Below are 12655 nucleotides of genomic sequence, written 5' to 3'. Positions count from 1 at the left end.
ACTGAGCTTCTTTTTTTTTTGCAGAAAGACTGAATGGAACATCCAATCATTTCTCCTTTACACTACAAAGATGAAAACATGACTTGCAGATATTCTTGGCTATGACCCCCGAACTTCAAACAAATACACAAATATACTATAAGATCAAAGAAAATGACACAGAAATTAAGGTTAAAACTAAAATGACTCCCTAAAAACTAATCAAAACAAAAGCTAACAGAGGAAGGAAATCGGTGAATGAATTCGACGTGAAACATCATACCAAACCCGGTCGTAAAGTTATAGGAGGTTTGGATTATAGTACAGCAGTTGTTATTTTTCTGAGATGACTAACGTTTTTCTTTTCTTCTTCATATGGTTCCGACTCTCGTTCTTTTTGCCTAGGTGACGCTGTAGTGCTTGAAGTTGGATAGCATCACCTGCACACAAAGCCAATTAGAAACTTCGTCCTGTCTTTCCTGGGCCACCAGATATACTCTGCTGGGTGATAAAGAAAGAAAAGAAGGACGGCAACAGCGTTAAAAAAGAAAGAAAAAAGCATTCATCTAATTTGCATACATCTTGACCACAAATACTTTAGTCTGAAGGATTCACATGGAAATTTGATGACATAAATCGGTGGTCAATAATGTGACTACATAACATATTTGGGATGCCTTCTGCGGCACAACCGCATGAGACGAAGGGGACAGCAATTATCATGAACATCAAACATGCTGCAGGAGTTTCATAATTACAGACTCTACTTCTTGGTTGCACCACTTGTTAACTTAGCAATCATGTGCCGCTACGGTCTAGTCTTAAAATAGTGCTAATGCTGAGCTGGGTTGATTGCTTAAAGAGAATTACTCCATTAAACAATCATTTAAACACATGTGTGCACAGATGAGTTCCACACACGCCACACGCCGTATCGACAGAAGCGGACAAAAAAAGCTCAAGACACTCTGAATGGGCTGTAGAGGATCTACTGTACATGTGAGGGACAATGCTAGCAATAAAGAAGAATTACAGTGACAAAGTAAACATGATGAAACTGAAATATTTTGGTTCCTCGCAGACATTTACTGCTTGTTTAATATTGAATGATTCAAGGCAATTGGCTTGTTGGTAAAAAGTTATGGTTCTATTTCAGTCATAGCGGGGAAGTAGTGAGATGAGAGCTCAGACCTTTTTTTTTTTTTTAAGGTTGGAAACATAAAAAAATATTAAAAAGAAGAAGGAAAAAAAAAAGAACTGGTAGCGTGTGTGTGTGTGTGTGTGACTGAAGTATGAACTTCTCCCGGAGCAAGTCACACAAACAATGACTGAATTAGTTTTGACCAATGAGAATCTTTTCTACCGTCAGCACACGGACCGCCTCGCCAACAGAGGCCTCCGGACTGTGAAGACTTAACCTTCCGTCACACTCACACTTCACTACCAGCTCTGAAGGCGAGTAAACAGAGAACGATGTGATGAACATGTATTAGAATAGAAAGGCACAGTAAGTAAAATGCAATACCTCTGATGAGATGGCAACCGGCCACCTGTTCAATGGTATCCATTTGTAAAAGCTGTCGCAATCAACGGGCCCTAAAAGTGTACAGTTAGTGCTTTTGTCAGTATGCATTTCAAGGAGAGAGAAAAAGTGAGTATCATATCATGAATGTGACTGGTTTGATTCAGTTTGATCATGATCAGTAGCGGAGCAGGAGACTTCTGTCATATACAAGTTCATTGTGTGTTCCTGTAATGGAGAAAAACAGTGCATGCTGCAAGATTACGACAGGAAGTAGGACTCGTTTAAGTGACAAATAGTTAGAAATGTCCTTATGAAGTTAATGATCCCATGCTGCGTTTCATTTGTCAAGATACAACAACTTCAGGTGGGAGCACTTTCTATGACGGCCATGTCTATAATCCATTGTGAACATACTTATAATGCATCATCATCTGCTTATAGCACATAATCATAGTTATAAGCACTCATAAATATCATATATAACAGTAATCAAAACACGGTTTATAACTTATTTTAAAAACATATTTTACAATGTTTAGTGTGTTCTTCTTGAATAGATATATTGAGATTTTTTTCACAAACAACCACCACTTAGAGACTAATACTATCATTACAATACATTCTAACAGTGACCATAATGAATTATAAAAAAATTATAATGTATTACAACTTTAATTAACGACTTAATTACAATTAGTAATTATACTACACTACAATCCTTGCAAACACACATGTCAGTGAGTGATCAGCAACTATTACATGTGTTTTGATACTCAACCTTATATATCATTACATTTGCTTTATAATGAGGTATGATCATTCTTATAAAGCACTACGAGTGCTATAAACAGAGCATAGCGCAGTATGTTCATAACGCATCACGAACATGGGCGCCATTGAAAGTGTTTCCCTTCATTGTATTTTCTATGTCAGGTTCAAATTAGTGAAAAATTGTGGAAACAAAAAATACGTCAAGGAGACAATAAAACACACACAATCCCCATTCATGCAGACATACGCAGTTGATTTCATCTGAAAGCATGCAGAGAAAAGGATCATAAAGCCCTCAGTAAGATCAGTGTACTTCTGACTATTGAATGGGCTTCATTATGGAGCTCAGTTATCAGGGCTGACAGGTCTGCAGAAATCACTGGATTGAGAAGAGATGCACTTTTAACAGCGATTATCTGTCTTTATCACTTCAATCAACTAATTGCATTCTAATTGTCTTGCATAAAAAAACAGTTAAGTTCATTACGGCTCCTTCACAGTGGCTGTTTTGATATTGGCTAAAGGGATTAATAAAATCACTGGAGCGTAAGAGCGAGGCGACAAATCAGTGACTCTGAAGTCATCCATGAGGTTGTGACATATGATGATCCGACATGTATTCAGTTCGACAGCATCCTCGGTAATAAAAATGAATTATAAAGCACATTTTAGTTCTGAATCATTTCCCATTTTAATGTTCTGAATAGAGAGATCATCTCGCCGAGAGCAGAGAGTCACAGAGCTGCTGCATCACCTCTCTGCTTTATTGCACTCTGTTTGATTCACTGGGTAATTCTCAAGAGGCGATTTAGTATTTAATATCACAGGCACAATTTGACATTCTGCAAGGGAGTCACAAAACCTGGCCTCTGTTTGCTTTTTTTTTCATAAATCAGTCTTTTAAAACCGTTTGAAGGTAAATGTGATGAGAAGAGTAACATCTTCCAGAATTGATAGTATTTGTTGTATTCAAAGACTTGTTTTTACATTCTCTCACTCAGCATGGTTACAAACTGTTGCAGCGAAGAGAAAATAATAGAAACAAATCGCCTCATTTCCATCTGTAAACTATCTGCTGGTAAATCTGCTTTGAAAATGAGCCAGCGTGGTCTTTCATAACAAATATTTTGCTTCCTACACCGAGGACCAACAGATCATCGCAGATAGCCAGTGGACCTAAAACAATTAATAAGAGCGGCTTTGCTTAGGAAGCGAAAAGCCAATAAAACCTATTTCTCCGTTGAGCCCTGGTTTTGTTTGGATGTCATGAATCAATTACACACATTTATCAAAATTAAAATGAGCTATTTTATCTTCTCATGAGCTATTTTGCACATTTGGTCCCAGTGGCACTTTTCCACACCCGTAACCTTCCTGCATATTAGGCCTCACGTTCACTTCATCCTTGCGAAGCCGGTAGAATTAGCCCCATTGATTCTGTGTAGCGCACAATCTGAGGAATCTCCTGGGCTATTCCTCACAAAAGAGATGCACAACATGTAGCGGCCACAAAAAAAACACAATGTGTGATCACAATTTACCAGAAAAGCACAACCATGAAATACCATGGCCAGATGAAAGAATAAAGGTGCTTTAAACTTAACTTATACAACTACAATTAGAGCAAGAATCCCCACAAATGTCCCCTAATTAATCTTTATTGTGCTTTCTGGTTAATATAGAAGAAAAAGAGACTCTAAAATGTAGAAAGAGTGTCTTCACCCTGTAGTCTTGCAGCGCTCGCTTGCTGTACTAATGGGCCTGTTGTTATTCCACCTCGGTTAAGCTATGCATTAATTAGCTTCTTACAGAAAAGCAGGTGTTATTTTCATAACCTATCCTGTGTCACTCAGTTCAGTCATGTAAAACAGTACAAACACGGCCCGGCAAGACTGGCAGCGAGTGGAAGAACTTAGCCCCCGCCGCACCTTGCCAGGGGCCATAAAACTCTGATGGCAACATTCTAGATTAATTATTCAGCGAGGTCCAGGGTAGACCGACACACACGCAAAGTAAACAAAGCGCTGATGGAGTCCTCTGCTGGGGCGTTTGAACACTATCCCTTTGTCGAAAACAAGGCCCTGAACACGAGACGAAGATGAAGAGCTACTCGCTAATTAAGACTAAATTTAATTTGACGGGAATTAGAACAGCAACATTTGAATGTCTGGGCTGTACAGCATGAAGTCTTTGGCTGTTTTTAGACGGCTAATTTAGCAACACTGAAACATTTATGACATAACTAGATTATGTTGCACTTATGAATCACTGATGGATTACAACCGTGATCTATTTTAAGAGGGAGAACACACAGTAACTAGAGTAAGTACACAAAATAACACCGGATAGAGGAGGTAGGGTGGAAGATATAAAATATGTTTTTAAAGGGGAAGTTATGATAATTGAAAAATACTTTACATCAACATCTTGTAATGTCCTTATTGCTGCGTACATTATGATGCGTTACAAACACTTACTACATATTTATACACCGCTTATAAATAAGGTAGCTTCATTATTTCAGCTTAGTTGGAGTTACTCCTCAGACATTTTTATTGGCTTGAAGATGATCTCTCCAAAGACGTTGGGGTTATAATAAAAGAGAAACCCTATTTTGTAAATGATGTTCCCCAATTATTATTATGCGCCACTGTCTTCCCAGGCGACGTCTTCACTGTCACTGGGGACTTGCAGGCATTTTTTGTCGTGGCTTCTCTTTGATTGCAGCCAAAGCAAGAGGCAGGATTACTAACGGGTTGCTGCACATCAGCTTAACTGACACACACGGGACACGACAGACATCCGAGTACATTCACACACTGAGAACAAATCTTTGTTACTGCCGCCTCTGCTCGCCCTGCAGGTCTTACATTTTATGGGGCGACACTGCGATTGGCAGCTTACTGATCAGCGGGAGAAAAAAAAAAAGGTGCAACAACCACCTGGCTGAGAAACTACACCTGGACAAGGACACTGGGAGCGAAGCAACCTGCTGGAAGCATTGTCCTAGCGACGGAGCAAACTCAAGCTCTGGGACAGATGGGTTTCTAAAAATAAAGGGAATTCGTTCTGGGAAGGTGACACAGAGTCTGGAGTGAGGTGATTCGTGCAACAGCTAAGGGGAATAAACATTTGCATTTGACACAGATAACTTTGAGAGCTGAGTCGGGGTTTACCCTGATGTACAAAATGCTTAATGGACCTCTGAACTCAATGACAGTAGACACCTACCTCTCTGCACAGAAATAATCCTAACTCTGAGACGCTTGCTCTGCACTAATCTGGATTTGGGATAGTTGCTAAGAGGCAGGTGGTGGTTATTTTTGATCAAGTGGAAGAGTATAAAGCCCTTTAACAATTAGTAAGCTCTCCTCCTTAGAATACAAGTCTAGTGTTGCACAACATCTCAATCATTGGCAGCATGCGTCGGTTTAGTGTCTTATTTTAGTGACACGGGGGAGGCAACCGAGCTCAAGGCGGGGCCAGACACGACGGCCGTACTCACTGTGATGCTGGGGCCAAACCCGGAGCCGGGCTGAGGGCTAGCAGCACTGATGTAGTTGCCCACAGCTGAATCCTGGCTGCCAGGTCCGTACAGGTCGGCCACAGGCCCTGGACTGTTCGCACCGGGGAAACCTCCGGGCCTTGACTGGTTGGCGCCTGCATACAAACACAGCGGGGAGCAGAGCAGCTCAGAAACACCCAACAGCTATCGGCACGACTCCTACTTGCTAAGGCTCAAAAGGAACCATTTATATCAGAGAACACATGACTGGATTCATGTTCGTCTCGAAGGACTTGCTTATAGTTCACATTACAGATACTCACTGCTTGTAAAATTTCATTTGATATCGACCGACAGAAAAGGTGCAGGATTTAGATTGACCTCGATTTGAAACAGCCAAAATGATCTGTGAATCCAGTATGATATTCTGAATATAATCTACATGCTGTGTGTATTATGCATAGGAGTAACATTCACGTTGTATAATCATGCACAACACAAAACAAGCAATCTGCTAGAAATACTTCCACCATGCTAATAAACTAGTAAGGTTGCAGTGTCAATGTGGCCATGCATAATGTGAAGGAGTACTTATAAAACATCATTAGCTGTTGAATAAGAAGAGTAACACAGGATTATTATATTACCGATTTTAGATTTCACTTGAGAGTTCTGAACCCAGACATTCGAGGTATACTACTTTATGCTTTCCTCTATGACCTATGATTCAGAGACTACTAAAAATGCTCTCCATTATTTCAGAGGTGTGCTTCAGCTTTTCCTGCTGCTGGTGTAACTACAGGCATAAAGCAAAAGAGGTATGCGAGACAAGAGAAGGAGGCATAAAGGGGAAATATAAAAGCATGACCCGACTTCATGTGCAGGTCCAAACTCGGGGGGGATAAAAAAGAAATACTGTACACGACTTACCACCTTTGCCCTGTGAGTAAGAGCAACTCTGACTAATAAAATGTCTTTTGAAAATCCAGATGCCAACTAAAGGCCAATAACACTTGCAATGCAGGGGGAAAAAACAGTCGGCGAGAAAGAAAAACGCAGTGATCTCTTAACAGCAATCTCCTATGCTGTCAGCTTCCCATAACCCTCTGTCTCACCCTCACTCAAAGACAAGACTGTGAAAAAAGAAAAGAAAAACTGTATTAAAAAGAAAAATCTTCCGACCGCAGGAAAATGCTCCATCTTGTGTATATATGAGCTCATGAGCCCTGTGATGCATGAGAGGAAGGCCTTGTAGAACAAGTAGGGAAATACAGATAGCAACTGCGGTTCATCCAATGTGTTGACACGCACAGTATAAAAACTGTATCATCGTCACCGTGGTTAACGCATCGCCTCTCCATCTATCACAGCTGCATTAGACACGCCAGGCCCAACAGAAAGAAACACCTGGAAACGTGTCCGCAGAAAGCACTCCAGATGAATGAAGCCATCTCACTAAACACACATCTAGTGGGGTTGACGCTGCTGTTTAACTGCGAGGACTTTAAACAGTGAGCAGCTAGTGCTCTTATCTCGCCTGCACAGCCACAGTAGGCTGGCTTATTATATAATTAAGGACTTTTTCAGTCAAAATGGCAATCCTCATTTTCTATGACTGGTGATTTTTTTATTTAAGAGTGTGGCTCACCCCTCTCTCCCTGCGACACTGTTTTTTTTTTTACATTTTATTTTAAAACGTTGAGGCTGCAATGGTTCTGCATTTGACTTTGGGAGCCAAATAATCTCAAATGCAACGTGGGCCAGATTGTTGTAGTGTGTTACTATTCATATACTATTTTACATAAGGAATGATGAGGAATGCTGGGGGGATGGCCTTCTGTGCGTGAAGTACTTTGAGAGATCTAAATGAATGGATGTCTCATGTCTAATTCTATACAGGACACGGTGTCCTAGGTTGCCAGTCTGTGTCTTCCAGCTTCTATTTGCTTCATTTTTAGTCACTTAAATGTGGCGCTGAAATACAGATGTCGGCACTCTGCACAAGGAAGAAAAAAATTAAATAAAGCATTCATCAAGGAGATATTTGTCTTCAACGTGCATGTATCCTGTTCTCCCTTTCCGGCTAGCAATCTGTGTGGCACAATCTCCACCTGTGGAGTGAGCCGGTTCGGCCCGCCATAGCATTTCCACAGTAATGGCATGATAAATGAAACGCGGGTAGTAATCTACGACCTTCGGCTTGTAATCATCATCATAAAGGCACCGAATGGACACAAATAAACAATTACACTTCCAGAAAACCATTCTCCTTATCTACTTAAAACAAACATCCGAAAGAAGAAAAGAAAAATAAACAGTACCATTGTGATTTCATTTACTTTAATGTGCTCTCTGATTCTCATATCGCTAGGGTCAAGGTTGGCTACAAATACAACCTCTATTTCACAGACAACAAGCACAGGAATTGGGCAGACTCACCCAGGGGTCGAACGCGTCCTCTCGGGTAAGAAAAACAACCGCCAGCCCAGAGCGACTTACAGTAGCTGCTGCTAAAGGACGGTTTCTACTCTCATGTCAGCTACAGCCTGTTTATTTGCAGTGGTGTAAAGTAGTAGGAATCTTTCCCCTGCCATGCAGCCGTCTATGCAATTAAACACTTGACACTTGCTTAACAGATCTGTAGAAAGTGAAGCGTATGGTGAACTATGTCTGTGGCGCTATCACACTTGCACACGTGGTGTGACAATGATGCCGAAACAGCAGGCCAGCAAGAAAACCCTTCAGAAAAATCACGTCTGCGCAGTTGTTTCCATGCACTGTCTGTGTTTTTTTTTTTTTTTTTTTTTTTCGGTTTGCTTTGCTGAAGTCCGCACAGACAGACAGACTGTAGGAAATGCCAACATCTGCTCGGGGCAGCTGGCCAACACTTTAACCATTAAGGGGAAGAGCTGGACCCACACTTATTAGTCCAAAAATATGTTTTTAATAGTTTCGCTATTATTGTGAAGTGGAGGAAGACAAGACTGAAGGGTACGGCGGGATTCATGCCCAGCAGCGTCTCCAGAGACGGGGAACCTAACCGCTGTGTGTAGGTCAACGCTGTCACCTACAGCAAGGCATCGCACGAAGGCGCCACATTAAAATAGACCTCCTTTACTGACAACTACTGTAGATGAAGTAAACATTGGTGGTACGTCATGCCAGTGCAAACATGATCATGAGCATATAATTATCAGAATAAAAAATAAATAAATAAACTGATAAACATGTAAATACTGTAGGATAAAAAATAAATAAATAATAAATAAAAAAAAGGAAAACTTCTGTCTGTCCTCAAAGAAAAAGCATGACTTTATAACATAATCTCTACGCACTGCATGCATGTATTGAAATGTCAACATGGAGTATATTTTACTTTAGAAAGCTACAATTACATAAAGTAGATGAGAGAACATCAGAAAAAGCGCACACGATGAAAATGTGCTTGTGTTACAGAGTAATGGCTCTGTAAAAAAAATAGTTTTTTAAGTGTCTGACATCGTGCAGCATTTCCACTGATTTCCTAGTCAGACTTTCACACACTAATAACATGAGCAATCATTCCTACACTTAAAATACTGAAAGGGCTCGACTAAAAAAAATGACTCTCGCTCACACACTTAACTCGTTCCTTCGCTGTTCAAAATTCACATCAAACTTGAGCTCTGTTAGAGAGGCCGCTGTGCTCTCCGACATCATCAGAAGTTATTTTGTTCGCATGCAAATGGAGGAGTACATTCTGTATGCGTCTGCCCCTTATGTGCAAGCAGGGGCTGGAACATAACTTCACAAAGAAACAGAAAATCTACATCTAAAAACTGAAACAAAAGGAGAAAGGAAGAACATGCAATGCTACTTCTTCAGCAAGACCAGTTTACATAGGTACTTTTTTTTTTTAAGGGGGGAAGGGATTTGTTTGTTTGTTTCCTTAACAAAAGAAGAGAAAATCTATGAAAAATAAAATAAAAAGATTAGATCATCTGCATGGAATAATGTCATGAATCAAACTGAAAAGTCAAAAAAGTGGATGAGATAGATGCGCATATACAAACCTGGGTTCTTAAACTGATCCGGGCTGTGTAGGTGCTGGAGGGGGGAGTTGCAGGCGGAGGTGGCATGCTCACTGTGCAGCATCTGAGCCGCTTGGGGCCCCAGGGAGCCATAGTCAGCAAAGGAGCAGGGCCCCCCCCTCTGGTCACTGGGCGTAGAGTAAAACCCATAATCGGGGAGGCCTGGGAGATACAGTATAGGGAGGGGGAGGGGAGGGGACTCCATCATTGTGGAAAACAACTCTTTCAATGTCAAAGTCAATGTCCAGATTGTTAAGCATAGCTTGGTGGTGTGCCACACCATTTTTTAGAATACATCCTTGAGTTTTTGCTTTAATTGCCCCCCTCCCTGCACTCCCTCCCCAGCAGCTCCTGCCATGTGGCCAGGCCCCCTTGGCATATGGTCCGTGTTTGATACGCTCAGCTGTATCGTATACATTAGCTGCACATTTATGGATACATACTATCTCTCCCTGAAATGACACAATTAAAACCTCCTCATTTACTCTATTACCTTGATTCAAATGGACCAATAACAATGCATACTAAATAAACAGTAAGGCCACAGCTTTGATGTTTTTGTCTTATGCATAATTGACCTGTATGTTTTCTTGCATTCATGATCATCGAGGAGTGAGATAAATCTGAAGAGTCATTAAAACACAGGTCAATACATTTTTCATTTCAAACCGACAGTTCTTGGCCGACACACCTGAAGGAAGCCGTTGTCATTTAAATGAAAAGAAACACTGTGTCAACCGGTCAATAATGAATTCAAAGCATTTGTATTCATCAATAGCAACAGATGTTTGTTCATGTGAGTGAGATATAGGCGTTGTTGATGTTTATTGATGATTCTGAAATATCCCACGTACACTAAGAACGTCTCGGATGGGCCTCTTCGCATGATTCCCTCTGTGACACAGATGGTGGATTATCAACAGTTTAGAAAATGTCTTTCAGCAATAAGTCGTGCTGGCATTTATTGCTTGTCCTCTTAATCTGAGACAAGCTGCTCATATAAAGAGTGCAATTAAAAGAAACCGCTCCTTCTCACACCTCCTTGATAACAGAGTTAATCTACTCAGGAGGGACCGAAATTGGCGACACCGGCTTTTCCATGCCGGGTTTCCCCTGCTGCGTGTTTTTTTGTATTTATTTGCATCCTGGAGCGAAAAGCCATTCAAAGCCACTTCACCTCTACCCATTCAGAGTGAGACAGTCCACTTCTGCCAAATGGAATGTAAGCACCCGCCATGTCTCTCTCCGCCAATGCTTTTTAGCACTCTGATCTCACCACTTGCGGGCTGTCTGCCCACTCATCAAATTATAGGCTTCCCACGTACGTCACATAATGCCTGACACATTGAACAAAGCTCAAGAACCAATCATTCCATTTACTTCACTTAGACAAATGTCACAGAACATTGATTGGCCTTGCTAATGAGGAATACTGAATCAATGGAATAACGGAGGAAGAAAAAAAAAAACATTTGACAATAGAGCAAACCGTGTTATTGGGAATTCATAAAGAAGCCGTTCCAAATATGTCACCGGCTCAGCAGTGGAGAGACTGCAACCAGACAGGATTATATTATAATACCTTCACTACGCATCAGTGCTTTCATATGTTATACAGTTGACTATAAATCATGTTGGGACAAATTATCAAACGTCAAAGTGAAGTTTTAGATGGAAATTAAAGATATCTTGAAAAGAAAAACATGCGGTGACAGATAATAATAAACTCTTTATATAAGTCTATATGTGTCATCTTGATTATTTAGACCAAGCCCACATTAAATGATGGGCATTTTGAGCATTAAATAAAAAATATAGTTTGCAGCAAATTAATGAAGGGGGTGTGGCTTCAAAATTGGACAGGGAAGTAATTTCCATTTGAGATAAGGTTCTAACTGAAAGTACCTGACCCACATTAAACTGGCCAGACACTGTTTTCTTTAATCCTGTTGTGTCAACTCGCATTACAGGTTTAGATCGCCCCTTTCTTTTACGCTCATCAACTGACCGGTCACGGCGAGGATTGAGTGAGGTGTATTTATAGATGACCACGTCCTCAACAATGTTTGCAAAAAAAAAAAGAAATGGGGGGGAAAGGCAGCATTACCTTTGCGCATATCTATTATGAACGAAAAAAGCAAGATTATATTATTTCTTCTACTCTTCTTCTATATTGTAAATAACATTTAGCCAGGTCATGAAATTTGCAGAACTTTTCAGACGCGGCATGTTGTTGCGCTGTCTACAGGTGCGGCCGGTAAGAGACCGGCTTTGTTTGCCGAATAGGGAGGACAGCTGGACAAGAGGACGACTCACACAAACATGCGGGCGCTCATTCTCGAAGCCATATATTTTCATCAGTGGCGATCAGTTATGCAGGATGAGACTGGGCAGAGTGTGCCCACAGCTGCATTAGTATCACCGATCATATCACTGTGCCACAGACCTTCCCACTATTAATATTCACACAATCTATCCAGAACAATGGGCCTTTCTTGGACTTCCTTTTTTTCCACTGGCCACTAATTGGATGTAATTACTCATCTACAAAACAAATGAGCGCGCTGAGGTTGCCTTGGAGACTAGATCAGGGTACCCAGCAGTGCGAATCGTTCGCAGGGCTTCATTTATACTGGTAATTATCTCCCACTACCCCCACCCTCTTTCCCTTCTGCCCTCGGTGACCAACGCTGGCTCCGAAGCGATGGAGAGGGGAGTGTCTTGCAGTCATCTGTTACTGACATCATCGGGGTGGCTCTCTGTAAGTGGATAAATGCCCTGCTCTCGTTCCCACTTTGCCAGGTG

General features: G+C 41.1%; 1 protein-coding gene across 1 annotated transcript in view; it reads right to left on the bottom strand.

The window, feature by feature from the left end:
• Positions 1-435: 435 nt before the first annotated feature.
• LOC306733177 (RNA-binding protein Musashi homolog 2-like) overlaps positions 436-12655 on the bottom strand; it is a gene marked incomplete at both ends in the record, with an annotated part of 216215 nt that continues 203995 nt past the window's right edge. The window contains 3 exons of the mRNA XM_079214377.1: positions 436-480; positions 5781-5935; positions 9833-10012. Coding sequence (XP_079070503.1) covers positions 436-480; positions 5781-5935; positions 9833-10012 — 380 coding nt within the window. The remainder of the gene's footprint in view (positions 481-5780; positions 5936-9832; positions 10013-12655) is intronic.

Source organism: Taurulus bubalis, assembly GCF_910589615.1.
Source record: "Taurulus bubalis genome assembly, chromosome: 2".
In the NCBI taxonomy this organism is placed as follows: Eukaryota; Metazoa; Chordata; class Actinopteri; order Perciformes; family Cottidae; genus Taurulus; species Taurulus bubalis.
This window is presented reverse-complemented; position numbering and strand designations above follow the sequence as displayed.